Source organism: Rhamphochromis longiceps, linkage group LG9, assembly GCF_057381845.1.
Source record: "Rhamphochromis longiceps isolate RC_006_pf linkage group LG9, R_longiceps_female_GT1.1, whole genome shotgun sequence".
NCBI classification, from domain to species: domain Eukaryota; kingdom Metazoa; phylum Chordata; class Actinopteri; order Cichliformes; family Cichlidae; genus Rhamphochromis; species Rhamphochromis longiceps.
Window position 1 is genome coordinate 30,541,850 of NC_140565.1, and position 26,835 is coordinate 30,568,684.

At 39.8% G+C, this 26,835-nt stretch overlaps 1 protein-coding gene across 1 annotated transcript; it reads right to left on the reverse strand.

The window, feature by feature from the left end:
* Positions 1 to 883: 883 nt before the first annotated feature.
* avl9 (AVL9 homolog (S. cerevisiase)) lies at positions 884 to 26,143 on the reverse strand. Its single transcript, XM_085419209.1, has 16 exons — positions 25,920 to 26,143; positions 21,706 to 21,826; positions 17,485 to 17,570; positions 16,526 to 16,597; positions 15,780 to 15,869; positions 15,620 to 15,686; positions 15,484 to 15,524; positions 15,360 to 15,398; positions 14,185 to 14,254; positions 13,372 to 13,847; positions 12,922 to 13,056; positions 12,611 to 12,830; positions 12,102 to 12,219; positions 11,957 to 12,010; positions 4,467 to 4,555; positions 884 to 3,389 (listed from the first exon to the last, which is right to left on the reverse strand). The coding sequence occupies exons 1-16, from the start codon at positions 26,001 to 26,003 to the stop codon at positions 3,262 to 3,264; spliced, it is 1,890 nt and encodes a 629-aa protein (XP_085275335.1). The 5' UTR covers positions 26,004 to 26,143; the 3' UTR covers positions 884 to 3,261.
* Positions 26,144 to 26,835: the final 692 nt, after the last annotated feature.

The following is a 26,835-nucleotide window of genomic DNA, read 5'->3' on the forward strand; positions in this document are numbered from 1 at the left end:
GTTTGGACAAATTTGTCATTTACTTTACTTTTTGAAATTATCTGAACCCAATATGTCGCATTAGAAAAATTCTAATAGACAAGCACCACTGAGGATGGTGAGAAATGAGTCTGGAGAAAGGTTTTGAAAGTGGAAACATGCTGTCATTTGTGAAATAGTTGGGTAATAACTGAACTTAAAACACAAACATCGATGTTTATGTACCAGAAACGGAACTAAGGGTTTTCTCTTTAGATTTCTGCTAATCATTAGGCATCATTTAAAAACATAAATGAGTTCCCCTGAAGGAGGGATTCGGTGGGTGTGAATTTCTGATTCTCTGGGTGAAGCCACATGCAAGGTCGTCGGATTCATGAGTTCCCGTTATGCCAGCGTGCAGTTGTCGGACAACACTGTGCTGTGTTTTTGTCGAGCCATGTGGTGCTGCCACCACAACAACAGCCCCCCCTCTCTCACTCACACACCAGCGCTTTTTTTTTGTGTAGGTGGGGTGGGGGGTGGTGGACTAACCTACATTTGTTCCCAGACAAAAACCCAGAGGGATAAAGGAAAATAAATGCTCCCGTGTATGCTAAAAATAAGTCTGGTGGGTTTTTGTTTTGATTGTTTAATACAGCAATATAGTTAACCCGATGTCCTTCTCCAATACATTAAAAGCATCTGTCAAGAAAATAATCTGAATCTGAATTCATAATACATTCATATATATATATACTTAAATACAAAATGAAAATATATCATTAGAGGATTTTAAAAAGCAGCTTTTCTTTACAGTTAGCAATTTAACATACTTAATTCTAAATCAAAACACCAGAAAATGAGTCAATGTCCAAAGAAGCGTGAAGAAGAAAACAAAAACTGTAAAACTGGACTGGACAGAGCATGCTCACTGGACCACTTTTAATCCAACAGTTGTTGAGTATTTGTAGCATGGAGGGAAAAGATCCTTCAAGCACCTCAAAATTACAGTTATACAAGGTAAAGATCCATAAAAAGAAGATATAACAGCTGCTTTGTGCAAATACACAGTGGTCCACAGACTGGGACTTTTTCCAGTGTTGTTACAACAAAACATGGATAGTCGTGGGACAACAAGTTACACAAGAAATAAATAAGTTGTCTGCTTTACCATCTTCAAATATACTTTTTAAAAGATATTTATGCATGTATACTGACAGTAAAGTACAAAAAGGCTTAGGTAAGGGATTACAATACCCTGTCAAACACAGCTGGGTTTCATCACAATCAGACATTAGGTTCACAAGGATTTCTGTAATAACATTGTGGTGTTATCATAACAGCGTGTTCGCGATTTGAAATTTGGAATTGTAATATTTATGTAGGAGTGAATCAAATCTAGAGCTATGACTAATCAAGTAATGTCAACTGAAAAGAATTATTCAATTTGATACCGTTTTTAATTACATATTTCCACAAAACAGACAAAATGTAAATCAAATAAAAACATTTACATGTAAAAATAATTGATACTAAACAATACAGTGGACTCAGTAACTTAAGCTACAAGTTAGTTTAAAAAAATGCTTCCCATTTTCTCCTTTTTGACTCCTTCCCGTTATTGTCTAAAATAAAATTATTTTATTTCTCCTCACCAAAATATCCTGGAACAGCCAAATTAAGCCAGTTTAAGTAACATTGGTGGGTTTTTTACGCCAGCTTTTTCTTTAGCTGTTACCTAGCTAAAGCTAACATTTGCCATTAAAAAAAAAAAAAGTCTGTTTTTCTGGTAACAGCAGCAAAAAAAATTCAAACAAAGTTAACTGGTTAACTTTGTTTGAATGGTCACATCAAACCAACATTTCTCTTTGTAACATTAGTGTCTTATGGTCATGTTAATAGTGTTCACGTATTAGTTCCTACATTTGCAAAGATTTTAAAGATTTAAAGGTCCATAAACTTTAAGTCATAAACACAATGTTGTTATCACAACGACTTAGAAGTCTGAAGTTCCATCTGAAAGGAAAGAAATCTGAAATTTAATTTTACATTTACAATTACATTTTTTAACTTGTAAGCTAGTTGAAAAGTAAAGTAACATTAGCCAATTTTCTTGTGTGTTTTAGTTTTGGGGGGGGGGGGGGGGGACTTTTGCTTAAAAAAATGTTAGACTCATCTTATTAAATTCTTCTCTTTTTAAAAACAATATTCAAAAAAAATGTCAATCATTATAACTGCATGTTTTCTAGGAAAGCTTGTTTCTGACTTTTTTACTATCCATAAATTAAAATTTCAGGTTAGCTTCTAGAGAGGAGTCAACATTTGAAGTTGGGTATCTAATAATTTTAACTTAAAAGTAAATCAAAATTTTTAAATAATACAGAAATTTTAACTTACTTTTCATTGGCTATGTTTGTTTGGTGTTTGTTTGTTTGTTTGTTATTTGTTTAAAAAAAAAAAAATCAAGCAATCAATAATGTTCCTTATAATATTCTTTTTCTCAAGCTAGCTAAAAAGTAGCATTAGCTTGCTAAATTTGATGATGTTAGCGACTATTATAAAGAAGTTTTTGTTTTGATTTTTTCATTTAAAATCAGTCCTGTTAAATAAAAAACGATAATTCTGATTCATTACCACTTGATTTGCTGTTGTAAGTGATACGTTATATTTCACGCTGTTACTGCATTAACCACAATGTTACCACAGGGGACTGGTAAACGGGATCCAGACTGCATTTAAAATGTGTACCATTAAAACTTTCAAGGGACCACAGATCATGCTTTTCCATTCAATGCTGTGACTTATGTTTTCTATATATATTTTACTTAATGTCATTTCTCAGCAAAATAGTCACCTTTTTAGACAAACTGTATAAATATGCAGCACAGAGTGAACACTGCAAACTCCAGAACAGCATCTCTAGTGTCTCACAGGAAAGCATCCAGCAATACAAACGGCAGCAGTGAGAAAGAGGCGGTCAGACATAATAATGCAACCTGCTGAATTTTCTGGCTTTGATCAAAAGCAGTGGCAGTCTCTGCCTCACAGTGGTTATGGACTGTACAGGTAACACAAAGGCAGTGTCTGCCTCCTTGTTTGGGATGCGCCCCGCAAATATGATGCTGGAAAAAAGTGCCAGAAACACCAACTTATGGCTGTATATTTCAGATGGCTCTCATTTGATTTTGAATAGAGATTTACTATCCTTCATGAAACTAGCGCTCACTCTGTCGGCCCCCAAGCTTCACAATCAGAGGATGACACAGAAACAGAGTCAATGAGGATTTCCGGGGGTGTCAGTTGTCACGGTTTGACTGCAGTGGCAGGTTCAGGACAGGCTGGGGTGGATGCTGGTGCCGGCTGAGCCAATGTGGAGAACCAGGTGGACATGGCCGTCTTGGCGCTGGTCAATGCTCCTCCCACTGACTGACCTGAGAGTGGAAAATAGAGAATTTCACTTTACTTTTTTGTTTTTCCTACAGTGACACCAGAACGATTTCTTACAGTAGACATTTGATTACTTAATAAGGGCAAAGTCATGGTTACAGCTAGGTCTGTAAGTGTTTCTACAGTCTTTTATAAAACTTCATTCAGTTTGGTATTTAAACACTTAAAAGCATGCTGTGTTTGACAGAGATCAGGTAACTAAGTCTCTGAAGAATACTCAATTTCTTTACCCTTTAGAAACTCTTGGGTTGCTTTTGCGGTTTGCTTTGGTTCATTATCACTTTGTACTTTACTGCTTGGTGTTTACCTTACAATATAAATTCCCTTGAGAGCTACTCTTGTGGTAATTTGGCAATACATAAATAAAAGCAAGCTGAAATTGAAGTGAAGGTTCCATTTCCTGGTTCCATGCCATAAGTCAGGGGTGGGGGAACTCCAGGCCTCAAGGGCAGCAGGTTTTAGATGTGTGTTTGATCCAACACAGCTGATTTAAATGGCTAAACTACCTCCTTAACATGTCGTGAAGTTCTCCAGAGGCCTGTTGATGAACTAATCATTTGATTCAGGTGTGTTGACCCAGGGTGATATCTAAAGGACACTGGCCCTTGAAAGCCTGGAGCTCCCCATTCCTGCCATAAGTCTTTCAAGTCTTATGTGGCGTTCCTGTTTTTGAGTGTAACTGGTGTTTTTTGCCCCTTGTTGTCAACTTTCTGTATTTATATTTGCCTTTGACAATGATATGCATACCTCCTCAAAAATGCTTCATTTGGTTGTATTTTGTAAAAGGTTTTTCTGAACCATGGAATTCTGTGATCATCCACTTCAGTGGTTTTCCAGGCCTTTTGGTGATGCTGAGCCAGCCCGTCTGCTTTTTAGGAATGTGCCACATTGTTGGATCTCTCTAATAGATTTATTTTTCAGCCTAATGATGGCCTACTTCACTTGTACTGTCATCTCTTTGGGGCTCAAACTGAAAGCTGAATTAAAGCTCAAAGTTTGCACTTTAATGACATGTTGACTGGTAACAGTTTGATCTGGGTTTAACTGAGCAGCTGCCTTACCGACTGCCTTCCCAGTCTGGACTACACTGCGACTGGTTGTCATCATGGCGTTTCCGATCTTCTTCCCTCGCTCGCTGTTCTGCACCGAGCTGCAAAGAGAAAACAAAAGGTTCAAACGCCCAGAACAAGCAGTCTCTTTTCATCTCCCTGTCTACAATCTGACACTAAAGGAATTCTTCCTCCTTTCCAGGAAAGAAACCACATAAACGTGCTGTTGCTCAATGTTGCACAAACCTGTTATAGAGGATTATGTAACAGCAAAGAGGCTGAGCATCAGTCACAGGTGGTGAATGTGATGATCGGAGCTGACCCAACAGCGGAAACAAGACGACTAAGTTTCACAACAAATGTAGGGCTAAATGCGGCCGCGCCTAGCTTTATCTGAACAGCAGCTTGGCGCGAATCCAGCACACAACCTTTCACGCGGATCCCCGCTGACCTGACATTCAGCAGGAATCTCACTCCTGCATCATCTGGGCAAACAGCGGCGTAGTTAAAAAAGACGATGGGGATATATGTCAGCAGCTGCAGAGAGCAGACGTCTGTCACTCAAGCCTCTAATCAGCCGTTTCATCTGAACATAAACTCACTGTCAAGTTTACTACACGTGAAAATCAAACCAGAGGCCCGCAACGCCGAGGTTTGGGATGCACTTACAGGTGATGTGATTACGTCACTGGATTTCAACACACTCACATATGTTCTGTGAGCCAACAAGTCTCAATTTGTCTTATTTATGTTTATGTTATGTTAAATAAAATGCTTGAGGAAAACAAGAAAATCTTTAAGACAGAATTTAATGAATATGAAGGCAGGCTCTCGCTTTTATTCTCCATATTTATGGCCATATTTAACCTAAAAGACTGCGATTCAGACTACAAGTCTGCAGGGACTTATTGAAAAAGGTTTTTATAAAACTTTTCATCCTCATATAACTGATTTTTTCCCCCCTAAATGTGTGACTTCTTTCCCGTCACAAAATCGTGACTTTCTTCCTCAATAACTTGTTACTTTTTTATGCTTCACTTGACTTCTTTCTCTTCTAAAGTTTGACAATTTAAAAAAACTAAAAAAAAAAAACCTCAATTTATGTCTTAATAATGATAAATTTGCAGTCTGGGAATTTTTCTTGTCCATCTTTGGTTTATTTATTAACTCATTTTTAAAAAAGTTCAAATATGTGAGTTTCTTTTCCTCATAAATTTGTGACATTTCTGTAATATAACCCATCCTCTCCTGGGAGCTTCCTCCCTTTTTGGCCCTATTATGTCAAGTGTAATACACATCAAAAGGCAGAGAAAATAAACTAAATCAATGCAATAACTGTGAATATTAAAGCAAACATTCAAGATTTCCACTAAGAAAAACTGCTGCCAAGATTCAGAGTGGCTCTGAGAGGCCTGCAGGATGTAAAGTCTACATATGAAACCTAAAACCAAACAGAAAATGAGACGTGTGCGTAGTGCCATCATTCCTTCAAACCACACAGAGCCGCAGAAGCAGAGCAGAGCGTCAACTTTGCGGCATCTTGGAGTCAGACGGCAGCGCCCTGCAGCGCTGTCGCCTGCAAGTGGATCTGCCAAACAAGCTGCGGTTGCTAAGCCCATGTTGCTAGGATCAATAATCCAGCTTTGTGGCTGCTCATTTCCTCAGCAGGAACCTCTCCTCGCTGTACTTCTTTTTGGCTAAAGTAGAGGATCTGCTGACGGACAATCCCAGCAGGGCAGTTGGGTCACGCAAGTTAAAGCAACCGAATATAAGTGAGAGTAGAAGTTTCCTAAATGAACAAAATAAAATAAAATCTGTTTGTTTTATATTTTCAGCACCCCATTTGTTACCATCACCGACTCAACAGTGCCACCAGTAGTCAAATTAAAAAAATTTAAATAAAAAAAATCTGCAAAGCTTGCAAAATTAGCAGCTGTCTTTAATGTTTGGATGATTGTTGTTGTTTAATCATCTTTTGTATATGACTGTATTGCAGCACATTGTTCCCAGGGTTTCTTGGAGACCATATTTAGTATAAATCTAGAAAAATAAAATATATCAGTAAGAGTAAAATATATGAGTAAGGGACAAAAGCACCATTAATTTATTTATTTTGGTCTTGCAAACGTCCCTGTTAACAAAGCTTATCCTGATGCAAGTGTCTAACGTCCATTAGCACTGCTAACAATTCCTGTCATGTTGGATTTGAGACTATTTTAAACATTCTGACACTAAACAAAGCTTTTTTTAAACTTAATCCATATAATCTCCTTTATATGAATGTGGGTTAATTTACCATCACAGTCGTCTGTTGACATGTGCTGTTATGACAATTTCTTATGGTCAAAATGTGTCCGAACAATAATTTCACAACTTTTACATTCGTTTCATGTAGAGAAATTGTGGAAATATGCGGTTCCTTTGTTTTGATATTATCGGCTTTCATATTAACAAGAAAGTATTCCTGTAGAAAATATGATGTAAAATTTAAAAAACTTTTTAAAGCCTTAACCATGAAATAATTGCCAAAAGAAACATTTTTTGAGAACTGAGTGTTTATTGAACCTTCCGATTGGTCTTTAAAATAAATGAAATATTAATTTGCATATATGAGTGTTCATTTGTATCATATTTGCTACAGTGGGCATTTTTTGTAAGTTAATAATTACAAAATATATTGTGGAATTTATTTTGGTTTTTCAGTGGGGAAAAAGAAAAGCCAGAACACGATTTGCTTTAAAGGGCTCGTTTTGAATTTGTCACTTTTTCCTTATAAAATTCGTTACTTCTTTCTCACAAATTTTAAAACAAAAGAAGAAACCTGTGATTTCTTTCCTCGTAAGTCTGTGGCTTTCACCTTGAGAATTTCTGGCATTTTCTTTTTCTTTCCCCCCCCCCCCCCTTCCAGGAAAATGTTGCAATTTTTCAGTTAAAAAAAAACAAAAACAAAACAAAACACTTTCTTTTTTAATTTGAGAATTTGTTACTTTTTCCTTGCAAATTCGTCTTTTTTTGTTAATTTGTTCCTTGTTTGGTACATGAACAACTGAATTCCTGATAAGTCACAAGTGATCCCATCTGGATATTCTTAGCCTGGTCGCTTGAGGGTTAAGGATGGCTCTTGACACTGGTTTAGTGGTTTATGTTTATTCATTACACATGATTAAGGAAACCTACTTAAGATCTTAAAGCTCACATATGATCAGAAATACATCAAAATTAGAGTATTAGTTTAATACTAATGAATACTAATGAACGAGATCCAGAATCACGGTTTTAAATGTTTTGCTCAAGATGAACTGCAGCACTGGAAAAAATCTTAACTTTGAATGTGTTCAGGGGAAATCTGGGTGAAATAATGGAAACTTTGTGGCTCACATGTAAACCTGCCACCCAGTTTCACACTGGTTTCCAGAAAGCCCAGAGCGTCTGTGTGCACTCTCCATCGAGCTGAGTGACCCAAAAAAACAGCTCCTTATATAGCAGAGCGCGGTACGCCAACAGTAAAGAATCAGTGTGTGTGTGCGTGTCTCTGCAGCCGTGCAGCTCATCACATGACTCTGTTTTCTGAGAGCATCTCTGCCACCGGCTGCTTTTTGTCCACTGCTGATGACAAGGGGACATGAAAAGAGTTGGCCTTTAGTAGCCCCCTCCTGGCGCTTCAATAATACACATGCAACACAGCACATTCACAAGGAAGTCAAGCGTGGCACTGAGTCTTTCTCTTTCTTTAATCCAGTGATGAGCTGAGTGGAGTGCACAGACTCAGCCTTCTTTTAAACTTTCCCAAGCAGTGGGATACATCAGGCTCGTCACCGTCTGCCCCACTAACACCAGTCCCCCCCTCTTCCCCAGCCGTGATGTCTCAAGTTGCAGTAAAACAGCTCTGTGTTTACCGATGCAGGGAAACACAGGGGGAGAGCTTTCTGCTGATTCTCCAGCTGATGAGAAGCACCAAGGCAGCTCTTTGGGGTCAGGAGAATGTCCCGAGACTGACGGACACCAAATAAATAAATAAAAGGTCACCGATGACACATGTTAATAAAGAAAACACAACAAGCTTTCTTGGTATGATAGAACATTTTAATATGCTGTTTTATTGGCTGGTGTGACTCATAGCTGTCTTGGCCGATACAACGCAGCAGGTTGCAAAACACTTGTGACTTCTAATCTACTGATTCATGTTTCTCAATACAAATTGTCCTCCTGTTTTTTTTGTTGTTGTTTTTTTATCTTTTATGCCTGCACATGAATTTCCACTCCTTATTTTTCTGACTGAGCACAATTTTTCAGCTGCACAGTCTCATATGTACTGATATATCTACACAAAATGAATATTTTCTACAATTAAAAGGAGAAACAGGAAGTTGGGGGGATTGGGTGGTGAAGTGTTCACACGGTTCACACCAAAGACCAGAGTTTGCGTCATTTATGTCAGAGGTTTTTGCATTTCTACTTGAAGTTTCCAAGTTAAAATACTAAAACTTATTAAACATCGTCATAATGCTATGTTTTCTGTGGAAAAAAGAAGATTTTGAAGACTTGGTTATGTTTAGGAAAAAGTACAGCACATACTACTCATTTTAAAGCTCTGTTTTCTTGGTTGCCATGGTGATACTAAAGCATCTGGACAACATGTGTCCTGCAGACACTAAATATACTTCCTATTGGAAGTTTTTATTTCACAATAAATAAATAAATAACTGAATAAATAAAATGACACAATATGTTCTCACAAACACAAATAATCATCCTGTTTTTTTGTGACTATTTTAATTTTTTGCTTTGGCTTCTTTATACTTAATATTTTATATTGCATGTGTAAAAATACTCGTTCAGTGTTTCTATTGTATTTGTTTTTATTTATTTATTTTCTACTAAAAGACAACTCTCGCGCGTTCTTGATTCAATAACTGTAATACATCGGTGACCTTTCTCATCCTATTTAGTGCCACTTGATATTTGATTCTGATGTCTTTACGGAAATAAACAGTTGCAAAGATTTTGTTCATAGTAAACGGAGATGTTCACAAATCTAAATATAGCAGCCGTACTGGAAGCGCTCCAGAGGTTAACGGGAACGTGATCCTAATCGGGACACCTGCCAAATTTAAATCAAGTCATTTCTATGTGCCGATTACCAGAAAATCTTCCTGCGCAGTCTGCAGAGTCACTGCTCCGATTCTCAAAAAGTATTTTAAAAATTATTCAATAATTTATGATTTTTTTAAACTGCAAAATATGTTTTATTATATTTAATGAATTTTAATTTGAAATTTTGCTAATTTTACATTATTTTCAATTTATACGTTTTATAATTTTTCAAAGTAAATGTGCTAAAAGTGCGCAGGGGTGTCTGTTGATCTAGTAGAAGTCTCCTGATTGGACGCTGTGCAGTTACACTAATCTAACCCTGTGCTGTTTGTCTGTGTGTTTGTTTACTGAAGCATTACGACAAATTTCTCAGGGGCCATGTCACCGAACACCAGAGGGTAAAGCGAGAACTTTGGGTATGACAGCCAAGCAGATCCTACCATGAAGCTAAGTTAGGGACCTAGACACTCTCCACTGTGTGTGTGTGTTTGTGGTGGGAAGGCATTTATCTGAAGCGTAACACTAGACGCGGCACTCCAGCTGTGGACGGAGTCGCCTTTCATCCACACTTCCTGGAATGAAACTGGAGCTGAGGCTGAAGAAGTCTCTGGCTCCGTTTTTGAGAATGAAACTCACTCATAATTAATGACTCCGGCTGATATGAGACCCTCGCTGCCACTGCAACCCCCGACCCGAGACGACTCTGACCGCTGAGCTGCTATATCCATCCAAGCGACGCGCTGCCTGCTGCTCCTTGTCATATACTGTATTCATAAAGTATTCACAGCTGGGGTGTTTGGGTGCACTGAGCCTGACAGCCATTGGAAATTTAATCATCAGTGGGTCTAAAAACAGACGCTAAAATTTTAAGAACACATTCTTCAGAGCTGGGACTCTCAATCTCCCATATTTTGACTTATTTTTACTTCATTTGGCATTTTAAGCAAACACTGTTTTACCATTTCCAGCTCCATATTTTCATCCTTGGACTTTTTTTAGAGTAACAATTGCATGATTCAAAGTTCAAAATAAACTTTATTTATATTTTACTGGGCCTTGGTGCAGACTCTCATATTATTGCCCGTCTGAAAAAAAAACTGATAACCCCTCATTGTGACATTACAGAGCCAACAGTAGAAAACACTGAAACTGCGTTTAGAGGAATCTGAAGCCTGAACCTTTGGCTCATAGGGTTTACCTACACAAACGCTGGCATCATTATTTGTAACTTTGGCCCTTTTTTAAAAATAAACTGTCAAGATCTTTACGGTACAAATATATCAACTTTTGCATGTGTTAAAAATTAGACAGCTCCTTCAAAGTAAAAGCTAGAGGATTCAGCAAAAGTGGGAAGGATACCTAAAGTGTTACTTTAAGAAAAAAAAAAAAACGTCTGGCAGGGGGAACAAACAAGGAGAACTTATCTTAAAAATGCTCAGAATGTGCCTGGGGGGGTGATCTTGTATCACATCGTTGAGAAGACAAGTGGAAGAAGACCTGAAGCAGGCACAGAAGAGAACCACTCCTAGGCAGACCCTGATACACCCGCCCAGTATCTCAGCACGTATGCATAATGTAACGGTCAACAGTATTGAATGCAGAGTTTAGTACTAACAAAACATGTCTGAAGGTTCTCAGTCATTAAGGTCATCGTAGTCTTAGTAGCTTGGAAAGAAAAGCGTCTGGACTTGTTCAAGTTTCTTTTCACCTCTCATCCAAGAAGCTTCTTCAGTTCAGAGAGGAACTGGTGGAGAGTCCCAGATTTGTAAGCCCTATTGGGAGTGTCCCTCAGAGGGTCATCAGAATCAGAATATTTTATTGATCCTTAGGGGAAATTATTTTGGTTACAGTGGGTTCAGTGGTGCTTTTTGGTACTCAGTCTCTCACTGAACGTGCTCCTGTGACTGACCAGCATGTCATGGAGTGGGTGGGAGGTCTATTACACCTTAAGGGAGTCCAGCTATGGACCCCCTATTGATCTTGTGCCTAATAACACAAGCCAAGGTGTGAAAATGGGAGTGCGTCACAATCAGCCAAGGTTTCGTGGGACCACTTGACAACTAAGGTCAAGGCGGGGCAAGGTCTCACGATGAGTACTCCCTGCATCCTGCAGGTGTCACTTTACAAACTCTGTGTTTGGTTTAATAAAGAGGGAAAGTTCTGCAGATAGTCTTTAAGCAAGGCTTTAAAGACAGGAGCCCCATACTCTCTTGCTCCCTCTGCTGCTGCAGCTTTGACTTCTTCTAACCACCACTAGAGGGCAGCAACATACACGCTCTGAGCTGCAGAAAACAAGCGATGGGGTGAAGCTTCACCCTGCATCTTATCTGCTATTAAAACTAGATACAAATCCCTGATTTTTAGAAGAAAAAGAAAATAATAATAAGATAACATGAAATTGCACTCACTGTGAGAGTCGTAGCTTTACGTCGGCTACGCTGTACTGACCCTGGAACGGATGTCTACAACGGAGAAGATGGGATCATGAAAAACAAATAAGAAACATTCAAAAGCTGCAGGTAACAGAAGTCAGTCGCTCTCCTGTCCACCTACCCTGGGGTGACGGCGGTCATGCCGGGGTGCTTGTTGCTGTACCACACCCGGTAGTTGTGGGTGATCTTCCACGCTGTGACGAAAGGTGCCCCGTAATCTGCCAGCAGCCGCTCGCTATCTGAAAGGAAGAGATGGGAAACAAAGACATCAGTTACATGCAATATGGCAGCGCCAATCCTGACTAGTAAGGCATCTAAACAGGATGAGAGCTTTATGAGGTTTTTTTTAAGTTGTACTAGTTGGAAATAAAGTTAAAACCAACTATCAGATGTGGAAACAGCTAGAAATGCAGGATAGATTTATTTATCCCGCTCGTCTTGTCTGTTTTTCACACATTATTCTGTCTGTTGTGATTTAGTTGAAGACATTAAACCTAATATAAACGCCCCGTCCATTTCTAAATGCGTACAAGCTCCCACATGTGTTTTATGGAAGCATGTGATTGCTTGTAAGAGCCTTTCTATGTGTTTATTTTACACATTTATTGTGAACAGTTTTGATTGTCTTACCTTGCTGTAATGCAGAAGACAGTAAGGAGTGAAGGTAGAGGGTGAACTGGGCTCTGATCCACTCGTCTCCACCCTCCCAGCCCGTCCCGTCCAGGAAGACATCGTCGCGGTTCTCCGTCACGTGTTTGACCAAGTAGTCGGCGAAGCGCAGGTCTGCAGTGGTCAGACTCAACATCTTTCTGAGCTCGGGGTCTTGGATCTGGATACGAGCTTCTTCCACCTGAAGCAGTGAAGTATTAAAAAAAAAAAAAAAAATTAAATACTTACATTTTAAAAAGTTAACACAACAGTTTCACACACACGGGACTTACTTCGACGATGGCGTCACTGAGGTGCCTCTGCTGACGGAAGAGGATGTTGGTTGCTCCGGCGACAAAGCCTCGCACCGTCACGTCTGACAGGAGGTGATGCTGCTGCAGCGCCATGTAGGGCAGGCACAGGTAACCCTGGAAACAAGAAAAGACAAAGGCCGCTGTGTTTATGACAGCCGTACACCTGCTTATCTCCACCCAGCTGTCTGAGCTGAGATTTTAATGGTTAATTATTAAACAATATTGATAAATTATAAAGTTGTGTCAAGAAGACATTTCTAATCAAAAAGGTGAAACAGGAACAGGTGCAATCAGGGTCACGCAGAAAACTTCAGAAAAGACTCACAAGAAGACAGCAATCGGCAAAAGTCCTCTCAGATTTAGGTCTGAGGGTTGCACCAATTCAAAGGAAACAGAATTTTTAACAGAAGTATTAATCGCTGCTGTTACCTTAGTGAAGATGGCGAGTGGCAGGCCGTACTGATCCTCCTCCAGACCTGACACCAGGCCCTGGGTGACCCCTCCCTGACCGGTGACTGCCTGCGGCTGCACTGTGATCGGCGTTCCGGGTTTGGAATCAAATGTTTCCGGGAGCTCTGGCTCAGTCTCAGAAGGTGCCTCTTGCGGTCCACCTTCGTCCAGCACGCTGGGGTCCAGAGTCTCCCACTCGCTCTCGGAGGACTCAGGAGAGATGCGTGAGGGCGGCTTGAGGTGGTGATTGTCGCCCTCTGAGCTATTCCCAGAGGATTCTGTGGCAGGCTGGGCCGTCTCCACCCCGAGGTCAAGGGCGGAGCTATCGATGTCGGTGACAGACACAGAGACGAACTCTTCGGCACCCGAGACACTCTCCACTAAACTCTGGTCCTCTGACACGCTGCTCTTAGGTCTGTAGTGGGACGAGTCCACCAGGCCGTGTTCGATCATGCCTGCACGAATGTCACAGCAAACACGTTCTATCAGTCTACTACTACAATTGCACCACAGGCTGCAAAGCCTTTCACACTGGAAGAGCACAAAGATATTTGCAGGACAGGTTTGCATAACATGAATGTGTCATATGCCTAACAGTTAGCCAAAAACGAAAATAATCACTAGAATGAGCATAAAGTCAAAACTGGAACAAAATAATCAATAAAATGAAACAAGAATCCAAAACACAAAAACAACACAAACAGTTTTATTAGAGAACTCCTGTGCCGGGTGTCACAAAGCCCTGATTCAAAAGATCAGTGCCAGATCTGTCTTCCTCTTGGAGTTACTGACCTGGAAACAGCGATAACACTGTCATCAGAGCTCCTACTAGTCTGTTGACAGGAGACACATAGAACAGGACCTGCAAACATGAGCAAGAAGAAAGAAAGAAAAGAGGAACAAAATGGATGAGCAGACAGAATAAGAAGTGAGACATGAAGGCAAAACAGCAGAAAAACGTTTTTAAAAACACAACTAACACACACACACACACACACACACACACGAGTAAATCGCATTCACAGATCAACAATTTAACAGGACTTAAATGGCAGTAATGGAATCAGCCTTAAAAATGTATTAAGTCAAATAATGGAGGGTGGACTTCACAGCAACTAAGATCATTAAATATTTAAAAATGGACGAGACACACAGAATTTAACAGGATCTATAAGTGTATAAAAGACTAATACAATTAATAAAGGAGCCAAAGGGTCATCCCATGCCAATTCACAGTGGCTAAAAGCTTCCAGTAGACATTTCTTAATAGAAACTGTGCAAAACTTCAGGTCCCTGCTGTCAAGGCAAACTGGAAAACTACCTGAGCTCGATCCTTTAAACGTTTTAGGATAAATATCCGGTGTGATGGGTCTATGAATATGGATGCCTAAAAAGATTTGTATGTCTGATCTTGGACATCAGGTTTGGAGACTTTTAGAAAGAAAAATGTTGCAAGTTTAAAGTAACTTGGGCAGATTTGCCTGCAAGGAAGAGGGAAGGCGTGGGTAAGACTAAGTTTAAAATATACAAATTTTTTTGGAAACATTTTTCAGTGTATAAAAAGGCACAGGAACTTTTTTCAAAAGTCTAAAAATAGAAATAACTACAAATCAGAGACATCAGAGATGCAGCAAGCTTTATCCAATGTGAATCTGTCTCTGTGGTTATCTGCCAATACTGAGCACCACTCAACTTAAAAAGCATACTGATCAATATCTGAATCCCAAGTATACATTAACATTATATGGTTATATTTAGAGCAAATATGGTGGAAATGTTTGTCTAGAAAAACTGGGTCAGGACTCTCTTATACCTGAAAGGGACTGAAAGGAGTCATCGGGAAGATGAGCTAAAAGAGCCACATCATAGAGGCCTCGTCTTTTCTTAGAGCCAGGACTGACAGAACCTCAAAATTACCAGATTATATGAAGAAAAGGGGAAGGATGCATCAAAGTTTGAATTCTCACCTTCTTTTCCAGCAAAATGAGCTTAAAGAGGATGAGAGCCTGCAAAGATTTAAAAATAAAAAATGTAAATAAACAGGATATTTTGGGTGGATTTTAGTGCTTAAAGTAATCAGATTTTCCCCACCTTGTGTCTGAAGTGCAGGATTAGATCTCTCGGCGACATCCCTGATGGGAGAAAAACAAAATGTTTATGAAAAGGATAAATAAAAGCTGAGATTTGTTGTTAAACCCTCCTGTTATCCGACAGATCTGGCACGTACCTAGATAAACCTGTGATCCGTCCAGAGCTGAGCCCCTCAGAGAGCTGTTCATGTGGTCGTACAGTTCCTGCAGCGAAAACAGGAGGTGAGCAAGCAGCTGACCGGAAGGTACAAATACTACTACCTCACTCAAACAGGTTTAGTCTGACTGTTTTCTCACCTTCAAGATTGAGATCTGTGAGAAGTCTTTCTCCTCGAAGTAGGCGTGTGTGATGAGCTGAAGTTTGGCTTGGAGCAGACCGTAGAGAGGCTGCGAGGAAATTCAAACACACCGTACGTGAGTGAGTCATTTACAGTGTGACCCATAAAAATCCTGTCAGGCTAATTTCTGCTTTATATTTATTTAGCATGGGTGGCGACATCCTTTGTCTTGATGCTTTTCCTCCTGCCTCTGTTTTTCTCCCCCACTCTACAGTTGGCACTGCTAAAACAGGGCCTGTGGTCCCCTCCCTAAAATTGTATTGTCATAGCAACATAACCATGTGTGGAAATCCCAACAGGGACAAGGGAATGCTGATATGATTTTTCTGGGAAAAACAGTGTTTTGCCCCCTCAATGAATCCCTGTAAATGATGTTCAATTATTTATTCCTATGTATGGGGGGAAAAAAGGAATACCCTGGTTTGCCTCTGAATATTACCTCATAAGAAACTGAAGTTTCTTATAAAGCCAAAAGATTTAAGGGTAAAACATAAAACATTATGAATTAATTCTCAATGGTGACACATATAGATCAGCAGACAGTGAGGAGGCCACAGTGCCGGGAAATAAAAACATCCTCTCTACACGATTTCCTTCCACTTCTCCATGTGAGCTCACTGCAACATTTTACGGCCCACTGACTTAATTTAATTTTTAGACTGAAATTAAAGCTTATTAAATTAAGTCATCCAGTGACTGACTCACCACTCGACTGAGGACACAGACGCTCTTCTGAACAGTCTCCCTGGTGACATCAGCCTGCCGGACCTTTAGGGCCTGAAAGACGAGCAAGAAAAAACAATCGTGAAATAAACTTCCCTCTGTAAGCTCTGCTTTAAATTGATGCTGCAGTTACAGCGCAAAAGGTTTGGGTCAGTTTCACTAGACTCAATGCAAACAACAGACACAGCTTTGGGTCTGAAAAGTGAAGCAAATGCAGAAACCTAATAATGCACATTTACATCCTATAATGACAATAATAGCCAACAGGCGGCTAGGGTTAAGGTACCATGGCTACCATTTTTAGGAAGTACGGCTTAGAGCAGAAAGGGAAATTGAGAAGAGAGTGTGACATGATCTGGGATGGTCCACAGCTCTACCATGTGAGATGCAAGGGTCCCAAATGTTTGAAGTTATTAAATGTGAAACTACAGACCTCACTTACAGTGGTGATCATCACACTTCACGTCACCCTTTTCCTGCAAACGTAGCAGCTCTGTCTCTAGTTTTAGCCACTTGATCACAATGGCATCTTTTTCTCCTGGAACTAAAACACCTCTTTCTTTCAGGAACTACTCTTGCTTTTGGGACGAGGCAATTCTATTCTATTCAATTGTATTTGTATTGTGCCAAATCACAACAACAGTGGCCTCAAGGTGCTTTATACTGTAAGGTAAAACCCTTCAATAATACAAAGAAAACAGAAATAATCAACCTCGGTGGCTATTAAAGAAATGAGGAAGTTTAAGGCACATTTCAAACCTTTTAGCAGTAGCTGCAAATGACATCCTACCAGGCTCTTACAAAATCAGTAAAATTAAAAAATATATTTACATAAACTGCCTGGTTCCCCACCCATGTCATGGGCGTAGCTTTCTGTCATAGAGCTGCTGCACATAGGTGCCTGCTCATTAAAGTGTGCGTATTGTCGTTCATAAACTGACCTTTGCTTCTATTTGACGATAACAGGACACTCCATAGACACACTTTGTGTCTCCACTGAGAGGCGGCAGGTGAAAATACACCGTGTCTGCAAACCAACAAAAAGACACAATCACATTATTATACTACGTGCTAAAGGGCAGAAAGAAAAGAATAAACAGCATGAGAAAAATCACTTGTGTGCAGTTAGATGAGACTGATATGCATTTTCTGTGGTAAAACAGCAGATTCAGCAAAGACCATCAATACAATAAAAACCAGTAAGTTTAGATAAAGAGTGTTTGTGGAACTGCAGTGACTGACGGCAGGTTTTCAGACCAGTTGCCAAACTGGATAAACTTGAAGGCAGAAGCAAACATTTACAAGTTGCTTGATGATAGCTGGAAAAAAGAAAAGAAAAAAAAAGCCGTTCTTCATGTTCAGATTAACTACAGCTCACAAGTCACGAGTAAGAGTTTGTGCAGTTTACACTCTGTTTAAAAATGTTTGCTTTAAGTTTTACTTTTAGTTCATCAGAAGCAACGTTTAAGAAATTCAGAACCGGCTTTACAAGACAGACACCTGCACATATCCCATCAGCCAATCACATGGAAGCATGAGGACACAGTTGAGACAACCAGCAGAAGTTCAAACTGAACATCGGAAAGAGGAAGAAAGAAAGGCGATTCGAGTGGCAATGAATGTGGTATTGTATGAAAAAGAGCATCTCTGATGATGTACACACAAAAAAACAGCAGCAGAAGCCCACAGTGGGTGTGACTCCTGTCAGCTAACAACAGGAAACTGAAGCTACGAAAGCTCACAAAAACTCGACCCTAAGAGACTGGAAAAACATGGCTGCATCTGATGAGTCTCAATTTCTGCTCCAAGATTCAGAGAGTCGTATCAGAGGGTACAACAGTCATTTTAATATTTCAATAATCAGTTAACGCCAGAAAAAAAAGCATATTAGACAGAAATGCTTATTCATTGTGCTGCGTTTTGTGTTGTTTTCTTCAAACACAATTTTTGTTGCAGTATTTTGCAGAGTACATTGTACATTGGATGGATTTCCTGCCATCTAATTGGACACCACAGAATGAAACAGATTAAGTGTTCCAGCTGATAGAGAGGCACGGCTCTAACACTGAATATTACATCTATTTTACATTGAGAGTTCTTTGATAATTGTTTTATTAAACAACAATCAATAAACATTTTAGGGCTACTGAGAGAGCTGAGTATCAACAGTTTTGGAATCAGCAATTTTTTAATGGCCAGAAACAATAAATGAAGGATGACTGCATTTGAGAGTCATGTTGAACTATTTCGGTGCATTCAGGGACACTCTGGACATTTGAACAAATAAAATCTTTGCTGCACTAGACGTCCAAATTCCCATCATCCTTTTAAGCATTTTAAAACTTGTTTACGGAGGCATCTCAAGCGTTTTGCTTCCCAAAAAACACATTTTAAAAAATGCTTTTCAAAATTAGCAGAAGAGAACTTCAAAAACACATAAATTCACCCAACAAAAACCCCCCAAGATAAATCATTATGATTATGGTTTATGTACAGTGAAGAATAAGGAATTCAAAAGGAGAAATTCTCATTACTGAGAGGTTTGGACTGGGAGTCCAAAAATCATGTGCTTTACAACCTGATTCCTCTTCTACACTCACTGGGAGATATTTACCAATATAGAAACAACGTCAGTCATCAATCAAAAGCACAAAGATTAGAAACTGCAGCGACACGACAGCTGTCCTCTGTCATTAAGAAGATGGGGGGGAAAGGAAGAGACTCGAATAAAACTTCAGGGCTCAACCGTTCATTCAGTCTGAGGAGGGGGGCTGAGGAGGATTTCACAACGTGACTAGTATTTCCTCTGAACAAGACGACAGTGGGGTCACAAAGGTTAGACTGTGGACGTCACAGATTAAAGAAGAGGCAACGGCGGGGGCATCTGGGCAGAGGCCACACTCTCCGTACGTCAAACCCAACCAAGCAGCCCTGATATGCCAGGATCCAGCTCTCATGTCTCTGCTCAACACAGCACACAGATTCTGCTCCACTAGATCACCATCTTTCTTTTTTACTGACTGGATCACCTGTGCGAGGATGCGATAGCTTAAGAAAACTGCTTTGAAATAGTTTAATGAGACTGGTGATTTTCCAGTGCCAAACATGTGCAGGAGACTCCCTGTTTGCTTTTAGTGTTTCACAGAAGCAGCCGCTGTTGTTTCTTAATCAGTTCGCAACACGCTGGAGGCAACAAAGGAACCGATCCACAGAGATTTCTCTACAGTGAAAACTGTGCGAGTGGAGCTCAGGCTGATATGTATTCAAGGGAGACTTTTTAGACTCGGGGGGCTCACAGGAAGTCAGCATAATTGATCAGACATAGCACCAGTGTAAACTCTCAAGGCTCATGCAGCAATGAGCCCTCCTGCATTATTTACTCATTTTGCAGCTCCATGTACATTATTACTGGATAATACTTATTGATTCATTAAAGCTGCAGCTGGAGATGATTGTAATTACTTTAGATACTGCTGGCCAGTTTAGGAAAGCCAAATTTAATCATACATTCATCCATTATTTATTACACGCCTTTGGACTGCAGGAGGACGTCAGAGTATCTGGAGAAAACATTCAGGGTTCCAGCCTCCTGGCTGTGATGCATCAGTGCTGACTACTGACCACTACACCACTGTGCCAAATTACAGTATTTGCTTCCAAAAATGTAGTAGAAAAAAGTAGAAGATGAAAGTATAATAAGAAAGAAAAACATCAAAAGTATATTAAAGCTGTACTTCAGTAAAGCAGAAAGCAACACCCGCATGTTTGATGAAGTACAAATGCCTTTCTGATACAACTCACCCATTTATTTGGGCTTGGGCCTGGCACCAACTTTTGAGCCCTGAGGTTGTGTTTATGTCTCCTCCCAGTCGCAAACTGGGGATTTTTCACATGTGAGTCACGTGTGTAATACGCTGCATGACAAATCTGAGTAAATACACCCAGTTATGTTGCAGCAATGGTCCTAGCCCAGTGACATTTGCTGGGGATAGGCCGGTGGCACTCTGCAGATATCTGCATACTACTTAAAATTTTATTTTATTAAATATATTTCAAAGAGGATGCACCTCCCCAGGCCCTGCTCTTCTGGACACAGCCCTCGACTTGGGAAAAAATAACAATTCTATTTTTATCCAGACCATATTTCAATAAACCTAACAAAGCAGTTTCTAATGATATTTAATATTAAAGTAAAGCAAGTGACCCCAGAATCCAAATCTGGGTTTTTCAGCCCTTAAAAAGTGATGAAAACTGAAGTCCAGAAACATGACTCACTAAATTAAATGGTGTATTATTGCAAGCTGTTCCTTAATATCCTGGATACTTTTACTAATCAGTCTCTTGGTGTAACAGCAGTCTCTGTTACATGAAGCCCTCGTTTTTTCACTGCTGAATCACCGAGCTGACCAACAAACAGCTGACAGCTCTGAGCAGGAAGTGAGAACTGTCCTCTCCATGCTGATGAGTGTAGTTTTTGAAGTTGAAACTACAGATATGAACCTTGGCTCGGTTCCTGCTATTTGCCTTCACAGGTCAGCGTGAAGCACGGGCCCGTCACATGACCGCAGCCACAACAGGCGAGTCACTCACTATCGCTCACACCCACCTCTCTGTTTACAGAAGTGACACCAGCCTTTTAAAATCACCGGAGGACAATCATGATTTTATCACCTGTGTGAGAAGCACCTGCTGACTCATTCCCACACTTTGAAAACTCAATAAAAAAACTTCAATAACAGTGATTTAAACCCTGTTTTATCGGCATAATAACCAGCCAGGTATCTGAGGCCTCCAATTATCTTGTCAGTAATTTGATGCCTTTTGATGAATATTACGGCCTGCTTCGTGGTACAGCCCGTCCAACAAACAGAGGACTGACACAAAGAGATAAACAACTATTCGTGTTCACATTCACATAACCAGTGACTGTAACACACGTCTTTGGGCTGTGCTAGGAAGCTCGAGTACCTGGAGACAAGTGGAGAACATGAAAACTCTACACGGGCCCATAAGCAAAACTTCAAGCTTCAAAAGCACATTTGAAGTCTCAGCAGAAAAATGCTCCATTTGTAAACAATCTGTCAGCACTCTGCAAATGAAGTAACACTGGGATCTTTGTAAGACTTCATAAGACTTAATTACAAAGTGAGTTTGTGCCGTACCCTCCTGGTAGTTGTGAGCTCCGTCAGGAAGAGCCAGGAACGGGAGGTACTTCCACTCTTCTGGGAGCAGGTTGCTGTCATGACCCTCGTCTGGCATCAGCGGCGGGTAAGAAAATTCGACCTGAGGAAAGAACGGAGAAAGAATAACACCTCATTTAGGCTGTTTTAGCTCACACGGGTCATCTGCGAACAGACTGAATACAAATGAGGACGTTTGTCAGTTTGAAGTCATGGAAAATTTCCATCACTTGCACTGAATGACCTCACATGTGTTTTCCTAATCATTTTACCCTCACCTCAAATGAAAACTTAATGAGGTGCAGGAGGTGCAGTTTGCCACGTCTTCTTACTGTGATGTTTTGTGCCGGACGTTTAGCTTCACTGAGGTATTTTAGTGGATGTAATCATAATAAATTTATACAGGGATGCTTCTCTAACGGCTCTAATTGTGTTTATCATAGTTATACTGTTTCCTGTATCTGGGACACATATTCTAAAATCTAATATCACTAATTATGAGCCGTTTGTGTATTAAGTACCCGCTTTAAGGCCTCTAAAGTAATAAATCTTCCTACGCGACATCTGTTTGGAAGGGTAAAGGTAGACAATGTGGTAAAAAACATCACTTTACTACAGCAGTTGGAGTTAAAAAGAAAGACGTGGCTTGCAAAGTGCTTCACAAAATGAAAGTAATTTATAGAAACCAGATTTTATTGTCATAGTGTAACATCTGTAGTTTGTATGTGGGCTTAAAATGAAAATCTAAAGTTACAAATGCATCTGCCTATTAGAAAGTTATGGTATGCAGTGGAAGACACAGCAGCAGCAATTTACATCATGTTGATCATTAATTTTCCTGTTTAGTTGGACGGTGCATGCTATTACCGTCTTTCCGTTAATAAAAGACACTTCAGTGTCCCTTCTGCCATAGGAGTTATTAGTAATGTGAGAATTCAGCCAGCTCCTATAATGGCTCGATCATTTCACTCAGACAGGAAACCGTCCGAAGCAAAACTCAACCACAACTGTAGTGTCAAAGGCCGCCTAGAACATCATCCCAAAGAAACTGATGGTGCAGAGGAATAGCCTAGAAACAGGCCTGCAAAGCAAATACCATGCACATCCTGGAAGCAGAGGATTTATGAGCAATCACTCTCCTCAAGCCAACTTGGTGTCACTGGAGTGGCAAAAAGAGATCCAACTAAATCAGAGAAGGCTTTGGATTAAGAGTAGACTCATGGGGGCAGTCAATAACAAAACAACAACAACAACATCTCAATGTGAAGAACACTGAAGACCCAATAAATGTAAAAAAAAGTTCGAAACAGATGTTTCCCACACCTTTTCAAATATTTTTGTCCAAACTTTTTGTCCAATTATTCCAAAACCTGGCCAAATGTGTTATTCAGGATAATTGAGTTTATCCCAACAACACTTTCCAGGTGATTTACTGGTCGGCCAACATTCACACCCTCACCAGCAGCCACAAGCTGTGGGTAGAGACCGAAAGAGTGTAGAGCTGTTCCTCCACATCAGGAGGATATATGACATTCAGGCATTTGACCCAGATGCCTCCAAGGTGAGCTGTTTCAGGTATGTGAGGAGACCTCGGGGGAGGAGCTCAAAACCAGCTCCTAGCATCACTTCGCACTGCCGCACACAGAAACAGCAGTACTATCAGGTAATCAAACTTAATTCTAATGACAAGAGAAAGAGAACGGCATGTCTGCAGCTCGTTTAATCAGCTTTGCTCCTTTCTCTACTGCCATTGATCCTTTCTCTACTGAGTCGGGTCCTAATTGAGGTTCCCATATGTGAAAGCACTTGAAATAATTACTAACGCTCAGCAACAGTGACTTAAGTGTACCTTAGAAAGTTTCATATACACATCACATTTCCTTACTCATGAAGTAATGAGAGAGAAGTAAAGTAATTTAACTACAAAGAATGAGTTAATTCAAATGCAATTGAAAAACAAAAACAGCGGACCCGCACAAGTGGAAGAGACAACTGCTTAAAGATTAAAGTTAGATTACAGTTTTCACACAGCTGAATAAACGACACACAGAAAACTGATTGAACAGAAGTGTGAGATGGTCGAGAATTTACTCCAATGTCCTGTTATATCTTAGATAGCAAGGAGCAGACGGCTGAGTTTATTATTAAACTTCACTGAGACAATCTGCAAATTTCATTAACAGTTTAATAAACTATCATCTTGTCTTTATTTTTAGTTAGCACAGACCTTAAACACTTCAAGCTGTAAGCTAATGATAGTTATATAAGAGCAGACGCTGGTGCAATAAGATGCATGTTTTACCTCCAATGGATGATGATCTGATTAGTCGACTAATCGCAAAAATAATCAGTGACTAGTCGACTATCAAAATAATAGTTTGTGTCTATGGATGAAATGTCTAATTTGGACCGAGCTCCACATTTTGTGGCATTTTCATGCAAATCTGTCCATGAATTACTATGTAATCCTCCAAACAAACAAACTAAGCCAACTGCAAAACATGTTAGGGTGCAGATTTTTAATGTATGTGCCAATGTTTCTTAATGTACTGTTAAAAATAAACTTTGCAGATGCAAGGAATTAAAAAACTTTCAATGCCTTTATCAGGCTCATTTGTGCATTTTTATTTGTGTTTACATGCTTAAAAGTAAGTGGGAAAACATAAGTAAACATATTTCTGTGTGATGGATGTTCCTGCTGCATCACTGATTAAGGTTTCCAATAAAAAATACATGTAAAAGGCCTCGAAATCCTGCCAGGCAAGCAGATGGACAGCAGGTGAATAAGAGGAGGAGGGAGGTTGTGAAAGAGAGGCAGAGAAACGGATTAAAGAGCCAGGAACCCAATCTTGTGCCGCCCAGCAGGAGATCGCTGACCCTTATCCGATAACCTCCACCACCTCCATCCCCGAGTGCAGGCCCATTAAAGGCAACAAAGACTGCACACTGGGTGCTTTATCGGGGCTCTGGTCTCATCTTTACATCAGGAGAACTGCTGTTTTATCTTTGTGCTTGAGCAGCAGCTGTTTGCAAAACCGCAGAAAGAAAAACAGATGGAGAGCGGAGACAACAACACCACCACTGAGGAGGAGGAGGAAGTTCAGTGTGTAACTGCACATTTAATGAAATTTGAATCAGCAGCAGAAGAAGAAGAACAAAACAACAATGTGAGAGAAAATTAGAATGAGTAAAGCAGGGTGTTAAGCTCACTTTACATTAACGGCCACACAGAGTTTGGTCTTAGGTGATGATTTGTCAGACAAATTATTTTCACAATTAAACAACTGCTACAAATGTGAAATCTTGTAAACCTCCCCGTTGGAGGGCCAAAGTTTCATATGTAGTAAAAATCCTTAAAAAGATAAAAAAAATAAAATAAAAAGGTAAACACTGAGTGCTACTGCCCCTCAGCAAGCTTCTAGAAGTTAGCCAATCAAGAAACAGCAGACTTAAACGGAAGGGGCTCTTTAAAGAGAGACTTTGTTTCAGGCAGAGGATAAACTAACCAGTCCTGTAAAGGGCCAGTGCAAGATCGAGCAGGAGTTTTTAAAACTTTTTAGCATGCAAATCTGCTCAAGTGCTGTCCTAGAATAATGAGTCAGTAATGCCTTCTGTCTGTCTTGTCAGCTGGGCACAAAACATATTTTTCACTTTTAAACAACAACTCCTATAATAGTGACAGTTTCAAGTGTCTTCTTTTGACCAAAAGACCCTAAATATTAAGTAAACAATGACATGAGACCAAGAAAATGTTTCTAAACAGCTCAAAGAAAACCTGAACTGATTGATTAATCGGCTTGTTGCTCCATTTTTGTGCATACCCAGATACAAGCAGGGTCCAGGAGCAGTGATGATGAGTATGCTGCAGCCTGTGATGAAAACACTGAACTGTTGGCAGCAGGGCTGGTGTTATATAACCATGTGAGCCCACAGCAAACAGCTGATCTTAACCCCTCTTACCTGACAGGGAAGCCAGGCAGTGAGAAGTCTGTAGTTTTTACTGTTTTTATGTTTAGAAATGTCCGCATTACTGCAGGACTGTGCATGCGCTGTTTAAAAAAACAAGAGCATAATAGACACGTAAGCTGACACTCGTACTGTACAGAAGTTTAGTGAAAATGCACCTTTATGTCAACTCGATGTGAGGACTCGGTTAGCAGTTAGCCGATGTTAGCTGGAAGCAGGGGTTCACGTACCTGGCAGCCTTTTTTGTGGTGAAATCCAACCACCACGATGTGCAGCACCGGCCCCTTCCCTTCGTCTCTGCCCTGAGGCTCCATCCCCGCTCCTGTACCCGCAGTCTAGCGTTGTTTTAGCTCCGGAATTGGATGTAAACACAGCTAACCGAGGCCGACTTTTCTGTCTATATCCCCCTGAATATGTGACAGACAGACAGCAGCACAGCAGAGATGATTTTCTCTTCCGCTTAGTCCCCACTGGCCAAATGGGCAAGAGCATTCCCCGCAGCGCACTTCCGTTTTCGCTTAGCGAAATTTAAGTTTACAGTTAATTGCTCCCCGAGGACAGTCTTCAGTTAAGTAGAGTCAATGGAGCACATTTACTTGGACAAAACGTTCTTAAGTGTGCAGACAAACGCCAAGGTTTTATTACAGTTTTTAAAATTTCTGCATTGATATTAAATTCAACTTAAAATAAAATGTCAGTTGAATTTAATTTACCTTAATAAATTCAGGTTTAATGAGATAAATGTCAATCTAGACTTTAAAGCTAGCTTAACCAAAAATACATTAATTTTACTAAAATCGAGACTTGTAAAGTATAATTATTTAGCTAAGTTGTGCTTACTAGCTTTTAACTGATTAACTGTTTTGTTGCCTATCTTATTAAATTACTTTTTAGCTAAGGTTTCCAATTGTATAATGTTATTAATATAACGTAATAAAAACATTAAAATGACAGATTAAAGTTTTAATTCGCTGTTGACCAATATAACATAATATAATTAGATAACAGTTAACAATTATATTGAGTGTATTTTTTTTTTCTTAAGCAGGACAGAATGAGTTTAAAGGCTTTAAATGCAATCAGGCTGAAGTTCTTGTGGAAAAAGTAATGAGTTGACTAACATTTCCTTCATATTTTCCTTCATTT

Excerpts from the sequence above, each read along its gene's own strand:
- avl9 (XM_085419209.1), bottom strand. The coding sequence starts at position 26,003 with ATGGAGCCTCAGGGCAGAGACGAAGGGAAGGGGCCGGTGCTGCACATC. Across the intron at positions 21,827-25,919 it reads ACCACAAAAAAGGCTGCCAG|GTCGAATTTTCTTACCCGCC; the intron begins GTACGTGAACCC and ends TTCTTTCCTCAG. Across the intron at positions 12,831-12,921 it reads TCAGTGACGCCATCGTCGAA|GTGGAAGAAGCTCGTATCCA; the intron begins GTAAGTCCCGTG and ends TCACTGCTTCAG.